Source organism: Sciurus vulgaris (genome assembly GCF_902686455.1).
Source record: "Sciurus vulgaris genome assembly, chromosome: 15".
Taxonomy (NCBI): domain Eukaryota; kingdom Metazoa; phylum Chordata; class Mammalia; order Rodentia; family Sciuridae; genus Sciurus; species Sciurus vulgaris.
This window is the reverse complement of record NC_136476.1, coordinates 69,817,217-69,838,013: the sequence shown is the minus strand read 5'-3', so window position 1 is coordinate 69,838,013 and position 20,797 is coordinate 69,817,217. Positions and strand designations below refer to the sequence as shown.

The 20,797-nt window shown below is 40.8% G+C and overlaps 1 protein-coding gene across 4 annotated transcripts in view; it reads left to right on the top strand.

Annotated features, from left to right (window-relative positions):
* The window catches only part of FKBP15 (FKBP prolyl isomerase family member 15), a 60,186-nt gene that overhangs the window by 32,742 nt on the left and 6,647 nt on the right, over positions 1–20,797 (top strand). For 2 of the 4 annotated variants that reach the window (XM_079112576.1, XM_079112573.1), the window contains exons 15-26: positions 1,366–1,480; positions 2,961–3,070; positions 3,360–3,467; positions 3,895–3,989; positions 4,895–4,997; positions 12,160–12,331; positions 13,934–14,070; positions 15,721–15,876; positions 17,171–17,323; positions 18,435–18,557; positions 19,146–19,253; positions 19,503–20,209. In XM_079112576.1, coding sequence (XP_078968702.1) covers positions 1,366–1,480; positions 2,961–3,070; positions 3,360–3,467; positions 3,895–3,989; positions 4,895–4,997; positions 12,160–12,331; positions 13,934–14,070; positions 15,721–15,876; positions 17,171–17,323; positions 18,435–18,557; positions 19,146–19,253; positions 19,503–20,209 — 2,087 coding nt within the window. The remainder of the gene's footprint in view (positions 1–1,365; positions 1,481–2,960; positions 3,071–3,359; positions 3,468–3,894; positions 3,990–4,894; positions 4,998–12,159; positions 12,332–13,933; positions 14,071–15,720; positions 15,877–17,170; positions 17,324–18,434; positions 18,558–19,145; positions 19,254–19,502; positions 20,210–20,797) is intronic. The other 2 variants (XM_079112575.1, XM_079112574.1) reach the window with 2 other exon arrangements.

Below are 20,797 nucleotides of genomic sequence, written 5' to 3'. Positions count from 1 at the left end.
TTTAAAAACATAGTAATTCAAAGCTATTATTTTCACAACCTTCTCACCTCTAAACTGGGTAAAGAATCACCTGCTTACAACTTCTAGTGAAGATTCAGAGCAAGAGCAAGCCAAACACTTAGTTCAAGGCCTGAGCCTGGCTCGTAGCAAAAGTTCAGTCGGTGCATGTGGCAAAGGTGCAGTCGATATATGTTTCCTCTCCTTTTCACTCGTATCTAGTCAAGGGGTGTATATCCATACCCTCTTTGTTCTTTTCTATCAAAGGGTTGGTAGCTAACATTCTGCACAATTCCCAGCAGAATGTCTATAGGCTGAGTGTGGAAGCTGTACAGAAAATACAATTGGCCTCTGCTGTCCAGTTAGTTTCTAAAAGTGATCTCTTAAACTAGATTTTCTTCTGTTATCACAGAAGGCAGTGACAGCAGCCTGTCTGCTTCTGCTGTTTGCTAGGGTTATAGACTCTTTCTTCTGTCTCAGCACACTTGATGAATAAAACAGACTCCCTGTGACATAGGGGCTACTTCCTTGGGATTCTTGATGAAGAGGTGGCAGTGATAGTAGGCAGGCTATGCCCTGTTAATGTGAGAGTATTAAAACTGAAAAAAGTTCCATTGCCCCCTCAATGGAGAATTATCATCTCAGGGAGGAAAAAAAAATTTTTTTTTGGTTTAAATAATTGGTGGGTAGTTATGGCTGTCCCTGGAAATGAGCTGGATTTCCTTATTCTGAGGATGGATAACTTCCTCATTATAACAGTAGCTGCTGTTTTGAGGCACTTAATTTACCAGTTGTTAAGAACTTTACCTGTATCACTTCATTTAGTCCCTATGAAGCGATATTATTATTTTCATCTCACAGCTGAGGTGACTGAGGTTTAAAGCAAAATGAGAGCTCTTGGTCACACAGATGAGTGTCAGAATCTAACAGGGGAGAGGCATCCTTTGGAAGTTGGCTGATTTGGTTTGGAATCTCAGTGAACACTTCTCCTTTTTTGCCTCAACAAAAACTAAACAGAACTTACTTAGTTTTAAAATGTGTTAAGCAATAGGCCTAATGGTGGGGAATGAATTCGTATTTTCTTTAATCTTATCACAGAGGACTGGGTGATGACCCAAGATACTCACCCCTCAATTTGTGAGTGGGGCTTCATGATCGGATGCTACTGGGTTCCATAGACAGCTCTGCTTCAGTTCTTGCCCACTGTCTAACCTTGATCTCATTTGTTTCCAGCTTCAGTAAGTTTGAGCTCCTCCCAGCTTATCTGCTTTATTCAATCACAGGAAATTGTAAGAAAAAAAAAAAAAGAAAGAAAGAAAGACAGACATGAATGTTTCATAAGGTGGCAGTAACTTGGCCCTTTCTCAGCCCTATGCAGGTGTGCACGCCTACACATATCCCCAGGCATCAACAGTCACCTCCCAGCTGCAGCCTGTCCGACCCTTGTACCCAGCACCACTGTCCCAGGCTCCCCATTTCCAAGGTAGGGCACTGTTCCCTGTGTCACTCATCTTCTGCCCCCACCATGCTCCACGTTCTCCTTCTTCACATTGTTTTCATTTTCACTCCCAAAGCCCTCTACCCTTTTCTTTTCTTTCTTCTCTTCTCTTCTCTTCTTTTATTTTCTCTTTTTAGCAGCTTTGGTGAGGTATAATTTATATACCGTGCAATTCATTTATTTTAAGTATACAATTCAAAGATTTTTTTGAGGACATTTTCAGAGTTGTGCATCTATCACTACAGTCCATTTTTAGGCTCTTTCCATCATCCCCAAAATGTCCCCTCAGGCCCACTTTCTGTGTTTTGTTTCTTGCATTTTCTCCCACTAGCCCTTCGAATTCCTTTTAGAGTGGCTGGAGTTTGTAGAAAACACTAAAAGAGCAAACACAGGAGGAAACTGGGAGAAAGCGTAAAGCCTCCTGGGTGGGTGTTCAGTAACACGTGAAAGCAACTTTGGTGACTTTTAAATTATCAAAGTAATATACCTTTAGCTGGGTGCCGTGGTGCACACCTGTAATCCCAGTGGTGTGGGAGGCTGAGGCCAGAGAATCACAAGTTCAAAACCAGCCTCAGCAACTTAGTGAGGTCCTAAGCAATTCATAAAGACCTGTCTCTAAGCAAAATATAAAAAAAGGGGCTGGGGATATGACTCAGTGGTTAAGTGCCCCTGGGTTCAATCCCCAGTACAAAAGAGTATTAAGTTAAAAGTTACTGTTCTTTCCAATCAATAAATCCCCCTGGCTATAGGAAATCAACGTTAACAGTTACCTAGGTAACTTTCCAGGTATTTTGTATGTAAGTACAAGTCTGCGTGTCTTATGAGAACATATAAAGCAAAGTGAAATGTAAACAGCTGTGATGGTATCCTGCCTTGTTCTTTAGTTTTTTTTTTGTTTTTATTTTTATTTTTTGGTCTGTGTTGGGGATTGCACCTTGTAGCTCTACCACTGAGCTCTATTCCCAGTCCTTTTTTGAGACTGGGTCTCACTAAGTTGCTGATGCTGGCCTCCAGTTTGTTTGTGATCCTCCTGCTTTAGCCTCCCAAGTTGCTGAGATTATAGGCATATGTCACCATGCCTCACTGCCGTTTGTCTTTTGCTTAGTAAGCACCTGTGTATTAGGACAGTGGTAGGAGGAAGCCAGCACATCCTGTAGTATAACTTGTGATTCCAGAGTGGTAAGAGCTTCCTGGACACAGCTCTTGTTTGGGATCCATTTCCCTTCTCCCTATGGGAAACTCTTTATCACATGTCAAGGCTGTCATCTCCTCTGTGAAGCCTTCTCTGACTGTATTCCCCTCTCTTCCCAGGGACACAGCTATATATAAGTATCATCAAAGGATAATCTTGCTTTTTAAAGTGCTACTTTTGTACATTGTATATAGTCCAATTTTTTTTTTGCATTAAAAAAATGTGTACATGCTAGTCTCCCCATAAGTTTCTTTTTGGCTTATGTCTGTTTAGGATCAGGCGACATGGCTTCATTTCTTATGACCGAAGCCCGGCAACATAACACTGAGATTCGAATGGCAGTCAGCAAAGTGGCTGATAAAGTGGATCATCTCATGACTAAGGTGACCAAATCAGCGTTGAGATTAGGTTGGAAGTGGGGGTACAAGTTGGCTATAAATGGGAAGTAACCAGAGCTATAGATAAATTTTCCTTTGGTTTCCTGTATTCATAGTAGTTACTCGTGATTTTCCTAGAATAGTAGTTATCTTTATTTTGGGAAAAAACTAGCTCTCATTTACAGATTATCTCAGAAACACATTAGCTCTCTCAAAAAAGTGGTGAGATTTTGGGTAAATTCTATTTCTCTATTTTAAGCATTCTTATGGGGTCTCTCTGGCATCCCTTTTGTAGGTTGAAGAGTTACAGAAGCAGAGTGCTGGCAATTCCATGCTTCTTCCTAGCATGTCAGTGACGATGGAAACAAGCATGATCATGAGCAACATTCAGAGAATCATTCAGGTGAGGGCAAGGGGAACAGAACACTGAACTGGAGGCCCCGCCCGTGCTCTTTCCCCGGAGGTGCTGTCTTTAAAACCTCCACCCCAGCATGTAATAAATGCTACTTTTAGGAAATTCTGGAGATTCCACTGTGGCTTAATTTGGTCCAGACTTATCCTATCTATAGAGTCAAAAGGCAGCTGTGCGTTTGCCCCCATTTCAGAATTTTCTTCATTTTTAGTCATTTATGCATCTAAACCATTGGAGTGATTTTTATACATTGGGTATAATTTGATGTGCTCTTTTAACTATTATTATGACTGAGTGGATATAAGACCTAACTTTTGTCTCAAATATGTTGTAAATGTCACCTGTCAGTGCAGGGTGATTCCCTTTTACCTGGCACTTTTCTTACATTTACCTTGTACCTCATACATTTTGAATGTAGGAAAATGAAAGATTGAAGCAAGAGCTACTTGAGAAGAGCAGTCGGATAGAAGAACAGAATGACAAGATCAGTGAACTCATTGAACGGAATCAGAGGTAATGACAGGTACGGGGCCTGGCTAGGATGGATAAAAGGATTTAATGTGTACATGCCCAATTTAATACACATGTTTATTTAGGTCAGCACTTCTGGTGATGCGGGGGATTGAACCTAGGGTCTCGTACTTGCTAAGCACACACTGCACCACTGAGCCACCCCCAGCCTTATTTCTGCTATTTGTTTCCTGCCTGTCCTATGGATTATTGCCAATTTTCTTTTTCAATAGAAAGAACTCAGGGGATATGATGTAAAACAGACCTGTATTTTGCTTCTCACTCTGCCCTCATTTATTGTGTATCTCTGGGCATTTTGTTTATTCTGGCAGGCCCTGGTTTCTTCACCTCCAAAAATGGTGTTAATATTTGGAAAACTCTGATGTCAACTTTTCTCTTTTCCATGCAGGCTGACTATTTTACCAACCAGAACGTCACTGATTCCCATGTAAAACCTAAGCATTTTATAATTTTTGTGGATCCTTCTGAAGATTTGGGGTGCTAGGAGAACATGTTACAACACATTTCACTTAAAAAAAAAAATTCTCCTGTGTTTTTCTTCTCCAATGGTGTTGCTTGCTTTCCATGTGATGGGGTTGGAAAACTGCCTTTCTTTTCATCTCTTCTCTTTCTTGGAGCCTTCTTACTCTTGTCTCTTTCCTTCCTCATTCCCCATTTCTACATAGCCGTTTAAATTCCTTTCCTCTTTGTTATATAGAGCAATTCACCTCTGACCCAGTTTGCTGCCTCCAACTTGATTACTGCAGAGCTAAGGAAAATAAAATGCTTTTGTATGGTTTGTGATGAGAGCTCAGAGCAGTGTTGTGAGGACCGAATGTGCATTGGGTTGTGCCTGGCATACATTCAGTGCTTGATAAATGTTTTCTTTTTCCTTATTTCTGTCACAGGTATGTTGAGCAGAGTAACCTGATGATGGAGAAGAGGAACAACTCACTTCAAACAGCCACAGAAAACACACAGGCAAGGGTATTGCATGCTGAACAAGAGAAGGTAAATTAACTGGGCAGAGAAAAGCCCAGGTTGGGATGTGTTGAGCTGAGGAGTGGTCCAATGTAGGTATTTACCAGGCGGCTTCTCAGCAGAATGTTTGCATGTTTGGGAAGAGAACTTGAACAGATTATCATATATTCATCATCTGCATTTCTGTTTTATAATGTGCTTTGCAATAAGATGACTCAGAAACAATTATTGGCCAGGTGCTGGCATATGCTGATTGTCCTAACTACTTGGGAGGCTGACCTTGAGCTTGGGAGTTTGAGGCCAGCCTAGACAACAGCAAGATTCTATCTCTGACAAAACAAAACAAAAAACAAATCACTGATCTTAGTCTTTTGATTAATGTATGCATTACGCAACTTGTTTGAAACTAAATTTAAGCTGGGCATGGTGACTCATACCTGTAAACCAGTCACTGAGGGGGCTGAAGAAGTGGGATCACAAATTCAAGGCCAGCCTTGGCAACTTAGTGACTGGGGATGTAGGTCAATGGCAAAACATCCTGGGTTCAATCCTTGGTGCCAAAAAGAGAGAAAAGAGAGGGATGAAGGGAGGGAGGGGGAGAGAGAGAGAGAGAGACAGAGAGAGAGAAGGAAAGAAGAGGGTGAGGAGAAGAGGGAGAAAGAGAAAGAGACTAAATTTATTCTTTAAAGGATCAACAGAAAATTCCTGTTGTGCCAGGTAACAAATGTGTAGTGGATTTTGAGATTGTCTAGGTGAGCTTCCTGGGTTCAACTTGTTCTTTCATCTGGAAACCCAGATTCAGAGTACTGCTGTGACTTCAGTTCTTTCAGAATTAGAAATTTTGACTTGTTTCTGGAGCAGCATTGAGGACCCTAGTTGGTCTTGGGTCAGAATCACTGATTCTGGAGCCCAGTCCCCTCACTCCAGCGATATATTTCATCCAGAATGGATTCCTTCTTGTTTGGGACATTGCTCCTAGGCTAGGAGATCTCAACCCTTTTTTCTGCTATTTTCTCAAGAATTTTAAAAAAGAAGTAAGCTGGGTGTGGTGATGCATGCCTGTAATCCCAGCAGCTCAGGAGGCTGAGGCAGGAGGATCGGAGTTCAAAGCCAGCCTCAGCAAAAGCGAGGCGTTAAGCAACTCAGTGAGACCCTAACTCTAAATAAACACGAAAAAGGGCTGGGGATGTGGCTCAGTGGTTGAGAGTCCCTGAGTTTAATCCCCGGTACCCCCAAAAGAAAGAAGTTTATATTTATATTTGAGGTTTCCTTGAAAACATGAAAAGTTGGGAGTGTACTTTTTAACTTGTATAGTTCACTCACTTTCTCATATTCTGATAATGATAAAGATTCCTTCATGAATGTCTTATGCTAATCTTTGAGCTTGCTTAGCCATAGTATCCAGGTCTTTGACCCCTGATCTTCAGATATGCAGTGCCTTGCCCTGCACAGCCCTATCCAGTTCTGATGCTCCTCTGCTACCTTAAACCCTCACTTGTTTGCTGTGGCTGACTGTTAATTCCTAGATCCAAATGTGCAACCTGTAACATTCATATCAAGTGGTACTGGAATCATTTCACCTTGTACCTTTTACTGTTTTTCCTTTCTCTGCTTTTATTTTTTATTTTCCTTTTCTTACTTCTTCCTTTCATTTTTTTTTCTTTTATTTTTCATTCCCCCTTGGTCTGCTAGGGACATCCAAATAGTGTTTGTCCTCACTATTACTATAGGGCAAAAGTGATTTCTATAGCTTGTTCTAGAAAAGTGACTCTCCAGGTCTGGGGTTGTGGCTCAGTGGTAGAGCACTTGCCTAGCACGAATGAGGCACTGCGTTCGATCCTCAGCACCACATAAAAATAAATAAATAAAGGTATTGTGTCCATCTGTAACTAAAAAATTATTTAAAAAAAGAAAAGAAAAGAAAAGTGGCTCTCCAGTGTACTGGCTGCTTCAGAGCTTGATTGTAATTATATATTCTTAAACCCTACCTCCATAAATTCTAATTTAGTATATCCAGCCAAGATAGAACTTTAAAAAGTTCTCAATTCTGTTATCTACCCAGGTACAGGATTCACTTCTTTTGTCACAGTCTCCAAAAGTGGTAGCTACACACATTTGGTAATTATTTTTGTTTGTTTGTTTTTGGTACTGGGGATTTAATCCAGTGTCACTTTACTACTAAGCTGTATCTTCAGGACCCCTTCTCTTTAGTTTTTCATTTTTAACATTTCTAGATAAGGTCTCACTAAGTCACTTAGACCCTTGCTACATTGCCAAGGCTGGCCTCAAACTTACGATTCTCGTGCCCCAGCCTCCCAAGTGGCTTTGATTATAGGTGTGCTCCACTATGCCTGGCTTGCTTTTTTGTTGTTTTTCACAAGATATCGCTATGTTGCCTGCACCAATGTCAAACAAACTCATGGAGTTACGTGATTCTTTTGCCTTAGCTTCTCAAGTAGCTGGGATTACAGGCATGTGCCACCACACCTGGCTTCTGGACTGCCTTTGTTTTTCAAAATTCAACACATGATTCATATTGAACATCAGTGGTATGCGTGTGTGTGTGTGTGTTCCAATAAAACTTTATCTATAGAAACAGGCAGTAGGCCAGTTTGGCCTACAGGTCATAATTAGCTTGTCAATCTGCCCAACTGTATTCATGCTGCTAAACCCCAAAGATGTCTGGGACAGTCTCTTGAACCCAGTAGATAATCTATTTGTAGTAGCAAAAACAGTAGTAGTCATAGCAACAGGAGTCACAGCTACCACGTGGCAAACATCCACTAGGCTCTAGATCCCTTGCTTTACATGGATCTGTTTGAGGAAATCTCCTGGGCTAAGTGTCATTGTTCTTGATGACTAGGGTACCAGGTACCATATGCTTTACATGGTCACTATTATTTTAGTGAAACTTTTTAAGTCTTGACTCACCCTGTTTTTTGTTTTTTGTTTTTTCTTTAATTGACTTATTACTTAATGGTCTCCCAGTGAGCTCTCCTCTTAAACAAAGATAATCAAGCTCCTTTCATCCCTGCAGGCAGTGGGAGTCAGGGTGGGAATCAGGAAGCAGTCCCATTCACGGTATAGGCATCTGTTATTTTTCTTTCTCACTTGATATTGCCTATCTTGACATTTTTAAAAGTGTCATTGTATACACAATGTGTTAGTCAGCTTTTTTTCTCTTTGACCAAAATACCTGGCAAGAACAACTTAGAGGAGGAGAAGTTTATTTTGGCTCATGGTTTCAGAGGTTTAGTCCATGGTTGGTCAGTTCCATCTCTCTGGCCCCAAGTGAGGCAGAACATCATGGCAGAAAGTGTGGCAGAGGAGAACTGTTCCAATCATGGCAGCTGGCAGGAGAGAGGGTGCAGGGAACGTGAACCCTTCCAGGACATTCCTCCAATTACCCACCTCTTCTAGCCATGCCCCACCTGCCTATAGTTACAACCTACTTAGTTCATTCAAACTGGGATGGACTGGTTAGGTCACAACTCTCAAGTCTAATCATTTCACCTCTTGCAGTAACACAGGAGCTTTTGGGGAATGCCTCATACCCAAACCATAACATATAATGCACACACACATAATTCATACACAGATATATACATATACTTTTTTCTGATTATAAAAGTTGGATCTGTTTATTCTAGAAAACTTAGAAAATAAAGATAGGCAAACATAAAATGTAGATCACTCATAATCCTTCCACTCAAAGATAACCATTGTTAATATATTACAGATTTCTTTGTGTGTATACATATGTTTTGGGGTAAAAGAATTTTTCTATTTCCAGTAGGTCTTTCTGGCTAAAGACCTGAGAGAAAAAAGTTTGTGCATAACCTTCCACTCTGCTTGTCCTTTGGCAGGAGAGTGACTGTCCATTCCATTGCCTCTTTTCTGAAATGTGTCCCTCCCAGGGGGTCCTAGCTGCTACAAGGTCTTGTGAGGGTGGTACTTGGTCTGGTATTAGTGAACTCTTTGAGCCATGAATAGATGCAAAGCTCTCTGGACTCTGTATCTATTCAGTGTTCATGGGCCAGCAAATGAAACTTAATTCTACATGGGACAGATGAAAACCACGCTTACATCTGAAAGTTCTAGATGCCATTGTCAATTGTGGGTTGTTTTTTTTTTTTTTTTCTGTTCTTTTTAGTTTTGATACAACATCAGGGTCCATCTTGACATGCTCACAAAAGCATGAAACCCAACCTGCTCCGATTCAGTCCCTAGCACTTCCCACCTGCCCCCTCTCCCCTCCTTCCACTCTGCCCATCCCTCTTGAATCCATTTATGGTTTACTGTTTTTTTTATTTTTTATTTTTTATTAGTGTCCTGTGGACACACCTGACACTGGACCCACCCTGCCACATCCATGCTTATGTGAAAGTTTAGTCAGTTTGTTTCCTTGCTCTTCCCTTTTCCCATCCCTTCTTCTTCCTCCTAATCCCCTTCATCTATTCTACTGGTCTTTCCTCTATTTTGATGAAATTCCCTCTCCCCACTTTTTTTTTCCTTTTTCTTTTTTTCTTTTTTGTTTTTTTAATCTCCCCTCCTTCCCATTTTGGATTAATGTTAGCATTTGACCTTTGACTTTTTGGGACTGGCTTATTCCACTTAGCATGATAGTCTCAGTTCCATCCATTTGCCAGCAAATGCCATAATGTCATTCTTCTTCATGGCTGAGTTTTACAGATAAAAACCTGAGGCTACCAAAAAGCAAAATTAAGTATCTTGAGATTGCTCCAAAGGTTATATGTATTCTCAGATTCTCATTCATAGCCCATTTTTATTTTATATACAGTTTCATTTTATTTCCCTTGCCCTTAGGAAAGTCAGAATGTCAGATTTTAAATGGAAGCTAGAAAGCTGATAAAGGCTTTGGAATAAGTGAAGGAATAAACATTTTTAAAACAGGTAGGCTCAGTGAACACTGTAAGAAAGCATAAATGATAGTAAGAATTAGACAATTGCAGAAATGTGTATAAAGTGTAGTAATATGGAAGTAGTAATAGTGGTAGCAATATAATAGTATGGGAGAGAAAGTCCAACAGAAATACATGTGCAGAAATACATAGTTGTCCAGGAAACAAGACTGGTTGCCCAAGATGAATAACTCACTGCCTCTCATGCCATCTGATTTCTCCTGTACGTTGTAAGAGCACATCATTTTAGGGCTGGGGTTGTGGCTCAGTGGTAGAGTGCTTGCCTAGCATGTGTGAGGCCCTGGGTTCGATTCTCAGCACCGCATATAAATAAATAAAATAAAGGTCCCTTGACAACTAAAAAATATTAAAAAAAAAAAAACAACAACAACACATCAGTTTAGGTGAAGTGGATGTGGTTTCTGTCCTTTGTTGGATGTTTCTTTTTTATTGACATTTCTTTTAATCATCTTTGTTATCATCATCTTTAATATTCAGAATATCATTAGAGAGTTTTCCAGGATAGTCATTTCAGTTTCATCAGATGTTGGTTGAGAGTATTTAGGTTCTTTATACAGTATGTAGGTCCATGTTTGGCTAGTATAGAGCCCCATTTAAAATACTTGAAGAAGTCAAGGAAATTAAAGTGCTTCTAGGAGGAATTATAGATGCAGAAGTTGAAAGTCAGAATGTCAGATTTTAAATGGAAGCTAAAAAGCTGATAAAGGCTTTGGGATAAGTGAAAGAGTAAACACTTTTAAAACAGGTAGGCCAGTGAACACTGTAAGAAGGCACAAATGAGACATTTGAAGGTATTTAATTTAGATTTTAAAATATCCTTTTATTACTAAGAAGATGCATGTTCATCATAGAAAAGCTAGAAAATGGCACAAATACCATTTTTCAGATTTGTAGAAATTAAAATTTTTGAAAAGTGTTGATAACACTGGTAGGAGTGTAAAAGGGTTCATGAAGGGAAACCGATGATATTGTACAAATTTACAGCAGTATTTATTCTATGATCTAGCAGTTCTGCGTATGGGAATCCTCTAAAAGCACTCCTGCACCCCAATGAAATGACATGTGTCCAGGATTATTCATTGGTGTCTTGTGTAATGGGAAAAGACTGGAAACAACCAAGTGTCTTGCAATAGCGAATAAATACAGTTTATTCACATGGTAAAATACCATACAGATATTTTTTAAAAAGAAATAGGAAAAAGATCTGCATGTACTAATAGAGAATATATATAGTTTGCCCTCTCTTTTGTATGAAAAGGGGGGAAGAATCATATTAGTTTTTGTAAAAAGAGTTACTTTACACAGAAGGGAAAGATGAAAAATAACTTTTTATCTTGTTACCTTTGCATAGTCAAGCAGAAGTATATAGGGATGGGAGAGACTTCTTGTTGTTTACTTTTTATATCTTTAATTTTTGAGCAGCAGAAACATTATATTTTCAACAGAATTATTTGTGAAACATCTTTTCAAAAAATTCATTTATAAAATATATCATCTGATAAGTAAGAAGAAAATATAAAGCACTCATAATTCTATCTAGATTAACTTGCTGAAAAACATTTTATTTCCAGCACCCTTCTTCACATGAATGTGTTCATTTTATAAAAACAGAATTATATCTAACATACTATTTGATAATCTACTTATATTTTTCATTTAACAATAGGTTGTAACTATTCCATGCCATTAAGTGTTCCTTTCAGACACCATTTTTAATAGCTTCATATAGGATGGATATATATAATTTGCTTAATCAAGTTTGTTTTTAGCATTTTATGTTTTCCATTCTTTTACAACTTTAAACAATACTGCATTGAACAGCTTTAGAGCAAAATTTTTGTAATTTTTTTTTTTTTTTGGTACCAGAGTTTAAACCCACCATATCCCCAGCCCTTTTTATTTTTTATTATGATACAGGGTCTCATAGGTTGCTTAGGGTTTTGCTAAATTTCGAGGCTGGCTTTGAACTTGTGCTCCTCCTGCCTCAACCTCCCAAGCCACTGGAATTATAGGCATGTGCCACTGCACCCAGCAAAATTTTTGTAATTTTGTGAATTATTTTCTAAGAACAAATTTCTGGGAGGGAATTGAGTCAGAGGCTGCACATTTTTAAGGCTTGATTTGGGCTCAAGGCAGGTTAAGGGTAGCTTTAGCTTCTTCCTTTCCACCAGCTCAGTCATCCTAGTCCTGTAAAGTTATTCATTACTTAGAGACAAAAAAAGGTGACATCATCTTTTATTACTATTTAGGCCAAGGTGACAGAAGAGTTAACAGCAGCCACTGCCCAGGTCTCTCACCTGCAGCTCAAAATGACTGCACACCAAAAGAAGGAAACAGAGCTGCAGCTGCAGCTGACAGAAAGCTCAAAGGAGGCAGATCTTCTTCGGGGCCAGGTTGCCAAACTGCAGGCAGAGCTCTCAGGTATGTTGGTGGCTGGGGATGCTGGCACTGTTGTCACTTAAGCTTAAGGAATGAAAATCTTTCCTTCCTCTCAGTCCCATTGGCATAATGATCATGAAGTTTGCAAAGGACTGAGTCAACAATCAAGGTAAAGTATATAACCTACATGATTATTTTACCTAAATGACAACAAAAGGACTGACTCCATTCATTTGGAATTGATCGATTGCCATCATTCCCCTTTGTTTGAGAAAGTGTTGTTTTAACATCTTTGGTGCTTATGACTGGCCTCGTATGCCTGGAAGAGTTAATGTCTTTCTAATTCATGACTCAGTGGACATAGAAGAAAGGTACTTCCTGTTACAGTTTCTCCTTCTGTAGGAGGGACTGCAACTCTTCAGCCTGGCACTTAAGGCCCTGCTGTGTGGCTCATCTTCTGTTATTTTGCCCAGTTCATCCTAATTCTTCTGTACCACAGCCTGCTGGCTATTTTTCAGCTCACTCCCATCTTGCTCTTCATCTTGCTGTTCTCTGGGCTTGGTTTGCCCACGTTCATCAGAATTTGCCTCCAATCCTCTTCTAATTCTGCCTCTTTTGGAATATTTCCCAGTTGTTTTCTAGAACATCAAATCTTTTTCTTTAAAATCCTTGAATTCTTAATGCATTATTATGACCATATTTGCAGTTAGCTTTCAATAAGCACCATTTACATGTCTATTTTCCCCTCTAGAATGCTAGTCCCTAGAGGGCAAGGATGGTATTTTGCTCATCTTTACAAAGTCCTTTCCTCAAGTAAGTGCTAGTTCAGTGCCTGGCACAAAAGTGGTGCCCAGGACATGGTGATGGATAGAAGATTCGTGATGACCAGCACATCTACTCATCTGCCCTGGTGTTTAGCATCCAGTGTGGAGTGCACAGATGGGAGCACTAGGAAGGAGGTAACTGGAATAACGGCACAGTTGGATGGAAGCAAGCTCACTGCCCACTAGATAGAAAGCACTGGTGTCAGTTGGCAGAGTGACACCTTAAAGATACATCCCTTTCCTTTTAGAGCATCACTTGCGCCCATGTGAGGTGAATGTGCTGGACAATCTTAGATTTGAGTAACATACAGATATATCATTTCTGCTTTTGTGGTGCTTGCTCTGTGACAGTTTCCTCAGAAGCTTTTTCAAAGAGATAAATTTTGGTGCACTAAATTTAAAAAATATCCAAAAAAACCTTGTTTGCGAAGGGTTGTTTTAAAAACAAACTTTGGTAGAGTGTCCTACCAGACAAGTTGAGCCTATCTTACCCAGGCAATGTGGTAAGATGGTGACTGAAATGGAATTTAGGATTGATTGGTTTTGAAGGTGTCCGACTGGAACATTTCTTTTCCATTCTACATGTGTAGAAGGTGATATGTATATAATAGAGAGATAACTCATTCTAGGTAACTGTGGGTTGGTGACTTGATAATTCTTATCACAGGTCAGTGTGGTGATGCCAGGAGCTTAGAGGAGGCTGCTTGTGTGGTAGGATGGGGAGACCAAAGCATGCAGCTTTGAACGAGCTTCTGGAATGCCACATCATCCGTGGTGGCTCTGGTTCTGCAGCCAGGTCTTCCTGCTTTTAATATTCCAGAGCTCCAGGAAACCTCAGAGCAAGCACAGTCCAAATTCAAAAGTGAAAAGCAGAGCAGGAGACAACTAGAACTCAAAGTAACGTCCCTGGAGGAGGAATTGACTGATCTACGAGCTGAGAAGGAGTCCCTAGAAAAGGTAAGTTCCACATGCCAGGTTTCTCTCTTGGGTCCTAATGGCCAGGAATAGCTGTTTATCTGTTTTTATTTTCCTTTTAAAATTATAATAGTTTGTATCCATTAGAACATGCACATTAATACAGAAAAGTATAAAATAAAAATGTTGTCTTTGTCCCCTGGCTCATGTCATGTGTTAGAGGTAACAGCTATAAACAATGTGTGATTTTGTCAGAGTGTTTTCTGTATGCATAAAACATACATACTCACTTAAACATACATATATGGTAGCATTTAAAATATGAGCTTATGTTAAATGCTTTGTAATGAAGTACTACGGACACTGCTACTTAAGAATGAGATCTTTCTCCTTCTATTTAAACTACCACACAGTAAAACTACAACATAGTAGTCTACTGTGAGGCTTTCCCACAATGTATTTAATTATTTACTTATCAGTGGATATGTATGTTTCTATTTTTTCATTATTTCAAGCTTCTGTGCACATCCTTCTGTATAATTACCTTTGCAAATTCACATGAGCATTCTCAAAGGATGGATTACTTGAATTAGAATTTGGGATCGATGGGAATACAGCACATCCAAAATCTTTTTAATCAATATTGCTTATTCTCAAAGAAGAGTATGCTGCTTACAGTTCCAGCACCAAATGAGCAAGCCCATTTCTCCACATTCCTCCCAACACTACAGACACCACTTTATCTAATCTTCTATTAGCCTTACAGGTGGAATATACCATCTTGTTTTGCTCTGTATTTTTATTAATAGAAAAACTTTCATATATTTATACCTATTTGCATTTCTTCTGTTAATTCTCTTTTTAATTTCCTTCTCTTTCCTATTAGAATATTAGTTTGATTTATAAGCCCTATTAAGAGTATCTATCTTTTATCAGCCAAGTATTGCAAATATCTTTCCAGTTGGTTCTCTTTTAACTTTGTTTATTCCTTATCTTTTGTTAGTTAAAATTGTAATATCAAGCAACTACTAGGTCCTTTGAACAAAATGGGAAGATTTCTATCTTGCATTGTGTTCTAGAACAATTTAAATATGAAAGGAAAAAAAGACTTTTCCTGAGGTATCAGTAAAGCCACTAGTAAGGCTGTTTGGGCCCATTTTCTTTTTAGGAAAACTATCTGACCTATGTTTACAGTTTATTTTATGATTGTTCAGTTTAGGGCATTTTAAAACTATTTATTCTGATCTTTTGGCTGTTTTCAGTCTTTCCTTGCTATAGACACTACTACAAGTCTTTGTGTAAATAACTTACTGCTTCCTTAAGATAAATTGCAATTTGCGGAATTTGTGGGTATGCATATTTTTGGAAGCTTTTCACTGGATTGCCATCTAAAGAGGGTATAAACATTATTTTCCTACCAGCAAGGTGTGAGAATGTCTGCTTTCCTTTACCCTTGTCAGAGTAAGGATGTTCCCCAGTTCTTGATAGGGTGGTAGATAAAGTTCTTGTTTGCCTTCTCATCACAATTTTTCTCTCTCAGTAGCCAAGAATGTTAAAGAGAAAAAACTAAACTAAAAAATGAACAATTTTCATAAGTGGAGTAAGGACCCATGGAGGTCAAGAGCACCTCCCCCCTCCCTGCTTATCCTGTGTTAACTGTATAGAGCTGATGGTGGTTCTCTTGTTCTCAAGAACCTCTCAGAAAGGAAAAAGAAGTCAGCTCAAGAGCGCTGCCAGGCCGAGGAGGAGATGGATGAGATTCGCAAGTCACACCAGGAGGAACTGGACAAGCTTCGACAGCTCTTGAAAAAGGCCCGAGTGTCCACAGACCAAGCAGCTGCAGAGCAGGTAATGGGAAACTCTGGAAATAAAAGTGTGAAGAACTCAAACGAAAAAGACTCAAAGAAAAGCTTTTAGTTTCTACCCTATTCTCTAGAATGACACTTCTCACAATTGATATTCTCACCTTGGAGAAAGGTGGAAAAAGATAATCCAAATATAGGCAAGAAAGCCAGGATCAAGCGGAGAATGTTCTTTCCTTTTTTTATTTTTTATGTTTTAAAATTTTTATTTTTGTACCAGGGACTGAACCAGGAGCGCTTAACCCCTGCCACATCCCCAGTTCTTTTAAAAATTTTTTTAGCTTGAGACAGGGTCTCACTAAGTTGCTTAGGCCCTTGCTAAGTTGTTGAGGCTGGCTTTGCATTTGCAATCTTCCTGTCTCAGCCTCCCAATCTGCTGGAATTCCAGGTGTGCACTACAGTGTCCAGATTCTTTTCTCTTTAAGTTAATATCTAATTATATAATATAAACATGAAAAAAACTGTACAAAAAAATTCCCAACATGCAAAGTTCTCAACTACCAGATATCATCCTTCAGGTACATTATCACCCTTGAAAAAAGAAGGGATTTATTTAGGTAGTTAGGAAGGGAAACCAGGGATAGTGGCAGGACGCAGCTGGATCTCTAGTCCCTTTGACATTTACATTTTTCATTGTATTTTTAAAATCTATATGTGCATGTATCTATAACTAGAATGCATTGGTGCCCTTGATTTGATCGTGTCTGGGAATTTTGCAAAAAATAAAAGAAATAGTTTTGAACCTATGAAGTTCAGGGTCCAAACCCTGAAAAGTGATGACCTCATTATTGCCCTGCCCTGCCTTCCAGGGACTTAGGTCTGCACAGTCACACATTTGTCTGGTTGGAGTATCTTTTAGAGTCCTGACAACCAGTGACATCTTCTTTCCTCCACTTAAAAAGTACATTTATTTTAAAAGTAATTATGATCTTAACTGGGCATGGTAGTACATGCCTGTAATCCTAGCACACATGAGGCTGAGGCAGGAAGATCACAAGTTCAAGTCCAGGCTTAGCAATTAGTGAGACCTTTAGCAACTTAGCCAGACTCTGCTTCAAAATTTAAAAAAATAAAAAGAGTAGGGGCCCGGGGATATAGTTCATTGGTATAGCACTCCTGAATTCAGTCCCCGGTACCAAAAGTAAAGTAATAAAGTTCTTTCAAACAGTTGTTTCTTGATGAAATCTATTAAGTATATGTAGTCTTTTACTTTATGAAGGGTGGACTTTCCTTGGTTCAGCGGGGACCCCCAGGGCATGGTCATTGCTTCCTCCTGGCAGCTGTCTCTGGTGCAGGCTGAGCTACAGACCCAGTGGGAAGCAAAGTGTGAGCATCTGTTGGCCTCCGCCAAGGACGAGCACCTGCAGCAGTACCAGGAAGTGTGTGCGCAGAGGGATGCCCACCAGCAGAAGCTAACACGCCTTCAAGAAAAGGTCTGTTTTCCCTGGGCCAGGTAGCTTAAGCAGCTCAGTTAATTGGAGGTCAGCAGGCTTTTAAGTCCTGTCAATCCTTTTGGATATCAATAGAAAACAAAACCATGTGTGGGTAACTCCCCAGTTTTTTTTTTTTAAGTTGTAGATGGACACAATGCCTTTATTTTATTTATTTTATTTTTATGTGGTGCTGAGGATCAAACCCAGTGCCTCACATGTGCTAGGCAAGCACTCTACCACTGAGACACAACCCCAGCCCCCTAGTTTTCCAGTTATCATTCACATACTTAGATGAGGTGACAGGTTAATGACTTGGAAAAAGAAAAACAGCACTAGTGTTCTGGAACATGTTTCTCATTGTTATTGGGTCCTTCATTTTTTTAAAGCAAATATGTATAGAGTATCAGCTGTGTCATGGCCACTGTGCCAGAGGAAGGGCATACAAAGAATTCTATCCTCAAGAATCTTGTAATCAAGATAGAGAAACAAAGACATGCATTAAGTGTCGTGGAACCCAGATGAGGAAGAGCTTGGGGAGCTGGAAGGCTTTCCAAAGGAGATGACCTTTGAGCAGAGCCAAGAACTAATAGCTGTGGTAAGGCAGAGAAGGAGGTGGACATCCTGGGCACAGGCACTGGGATGGGCTGGAGCTTGGGTACATTGGATCCTTAGGCATGAAAAGGAGCGAGATGGCTTAGGGTCATGGTCTGAAAGTCCCACATCTGGAGGTCAGCTCCTTTCCTTCAGGATCCATCCAGTCGAAAGCCTTCAACTCAGAGACCTTGAAGGCCGTCTTATAGATGAATAGGTTGTTCCTAATACTGTATGTGCCTAGAGTTATTACCACCCCCTCTCCTTTTCATTCTGTTCTTGATCTGATTAGGAGCAGGTCAGGTGACCTTGCTGGGAAAGTTGTGAGTTGAGTGTTAAGAAAATAGAATGCTCTGCATCAGCAAATGGGGTGGAGTGGCAAAAGACAGAGGTGGTCCCAGCAGACCTATGTTAGGTTAAGACTTGGTGCTTTGGGTGGTTCACCTCTGCTTGGATTTCTTGACCTTCATGTAGCAGCCCAGGTTCCCAAGGCCACAGCTGCAGTCTGTTCATTTTACAGTGCTTAGCCCTCCAGGCCCAAGTCACAGCCCTCACAGAGCAAAATGAACAGCACATCAAGGAACAGGAGAAGAGCAAGTCCCAGATGTCTGGGGTTGAAGCTGCTACTGATCCCTCAGAGAAGGTGAGCTGGTATTTCAGAGAAGCAGCAGACTCTATCATATGAAGGCTTTGGATGTGCATAGCAGGCATTCAGAAAGCATGTGGCCAATATGTTATCTTGGTAGCTCTCTCTAACTTTAGTGGTGCACTACTTGTCTGATTTAAAAATTAGCTCTTTGGAACTTATCACCCCGATGGCAAACCCTAAGGCCCTATCCTTCTGAGGCTTTGATGGCTCTAAATCACAGAATAGAGGGTGGAAGTGTGCTCCACAGCCACAAGCCACTCATCCTGTAGCCCAGGACAGCTCCCAGTGGAGCTCATGGTGGGAGGGAGGCGTCAGTAAGTGCTCTTCAGACAGTCTCAGGCATGCCATAGTTTGCCTGCCCTTGATAGGGAACTCTCATGGCTGGCCCTTCTATCAAAGTGTGCTTGTTATTCAGTGTTGTCCTCTCTGTGGCCATAGCTCAGTGTGTCCATGCACGACCAGCTGTGTTCCTCTGTGCGATTCTAATATGGCTTCATTTTAGCCGTCCAAATCCCTCTCTGGGTTTTAATGTAACTCTCAATGACTTGCTTCTGGCAGCATGTATGTTTGGTCTCTACACAGGTCAAGAAGATCATGAACCAGGTGTTCCAGTCATTGCGGGGAGAGTTTGAGCTGGAGGAATCTTATGATGGCAGGACCATTCTGGGGACCATCATGAATACAATCAAGGTACAGCCATCCAGCTGTCAACTGTTTCATTGGAACTCGTGTTTTGTTGCTTAACGACCTTCTAAGAGATCATGACAAAAAAATTAGGTTGACCAGTAATGGGGATGCCTGGAGCTACTGTGCCTGGATGGACAGGGAGAGGCAGAGTCATTTGAATTAGGTGACAGCTGTGTTAATGGGGACTGAGAAAGTATAGTTCATGCTGTTTTCCTTTCAGTGACCATCTCCTCCCCCTCGGCTTTTGAACAGATGGTGACTCTACAGCTATTGAACCAGCAGGAGCAAGAGAAGGGAGGCAGCAGCAGTGAGGAAGATGAGCAGCCTCTGCAGCCTTCCCAGGAGCAGTCTGCCTCAGCCACACCTGGGCTGTGTTCCCCAACCCCAAATGTGGAGGGGCAGGTGGCTGCCGAGGTGCTGTCAGAGCAGGTAGTGGAAGAGGTCACCCCATTGCCGCCACAGGCTCTCCCCACACCTGAGGACAGTGTACAGAGAAGGAAAGGGGAGCTAGTTGCAGAGGCACTTTCAGAGATCAAAGATGGTTTCCTCTCACCCAAACCAGCTTGTACCTCATCTCACACAGTTCTGGGGCCCCCAACTTCGATTCCACCTAAGCCTCCAGGTCCTATACCGATGAACTCTGAGTGTGAGGAAATACCTGTTGCTGGCCCACTGGCAACCAAGTCTGACAACCCAGTGGGAACAGTGCATTTCAGGGCAGCCCCAGATGGCCCACCTCAAGAAAGCCCCAGGAGATCATCACTGACTTTAGACCCAGAGAAGGGGGACCTACCAGCCTTAGGACCTGAGAGCCCAGGAAAGCCCCAGCCTCCAGAGCTCAATGAAGATGAGGATGTCACCAGCTCTGCTGGTCCTTCTGAGGAGCCACTAGGCATGGAGGCCACCTCTGCAGCTGCAGGAACAGCCCTCAGACCCAACCATGGCTCTCAGCATTCCAGGTATGTTTCTCTGAGCACAGTGTCAGGGACAGAATGGCTACAAATGAAGGTTGTGTCTGCTTTTTCCATAACTGGCAACTCATTCCTCAGACATTGAGTGGTTTACTCATTCATTCATTCATTCATTTGTATATTTGTTCAACAACGCTTACCATGTACAAGGCTCAGTAGTGGGCACCTGGTATAGTGTATAGGCGAGGCAGATGTGGTTCATGAGTTTAGGAGCTTATAGTTTGAGGTAAAGACAAAGAGATATGTTATTATATATTACAAAGGTAGGGTAAGTGCTAAAAAAAATAGGAAAGAAACAGGGTATTATAACAAAGAATAAAGAGGGCACATTCTACATTAGATAGGCTGGTTAGGGAAGGATTCTGAGAAGATAACATTTAACATTTAAAAGGATGGGAAGGAGCCACCCATACCAAGAGCAGGAAGGAGAGATTGCTGAGAAAATCACATATGCCAAGGCCCTGTGGTGGGAGGGACAAGCCACAATCAAGACACTAAGAGAAAGCACATTAAATAAGAGGTGAATGGTGTTAAGCTGAGGTTGGAAAATAAGTAGGGAACAGCAAACACAAGATT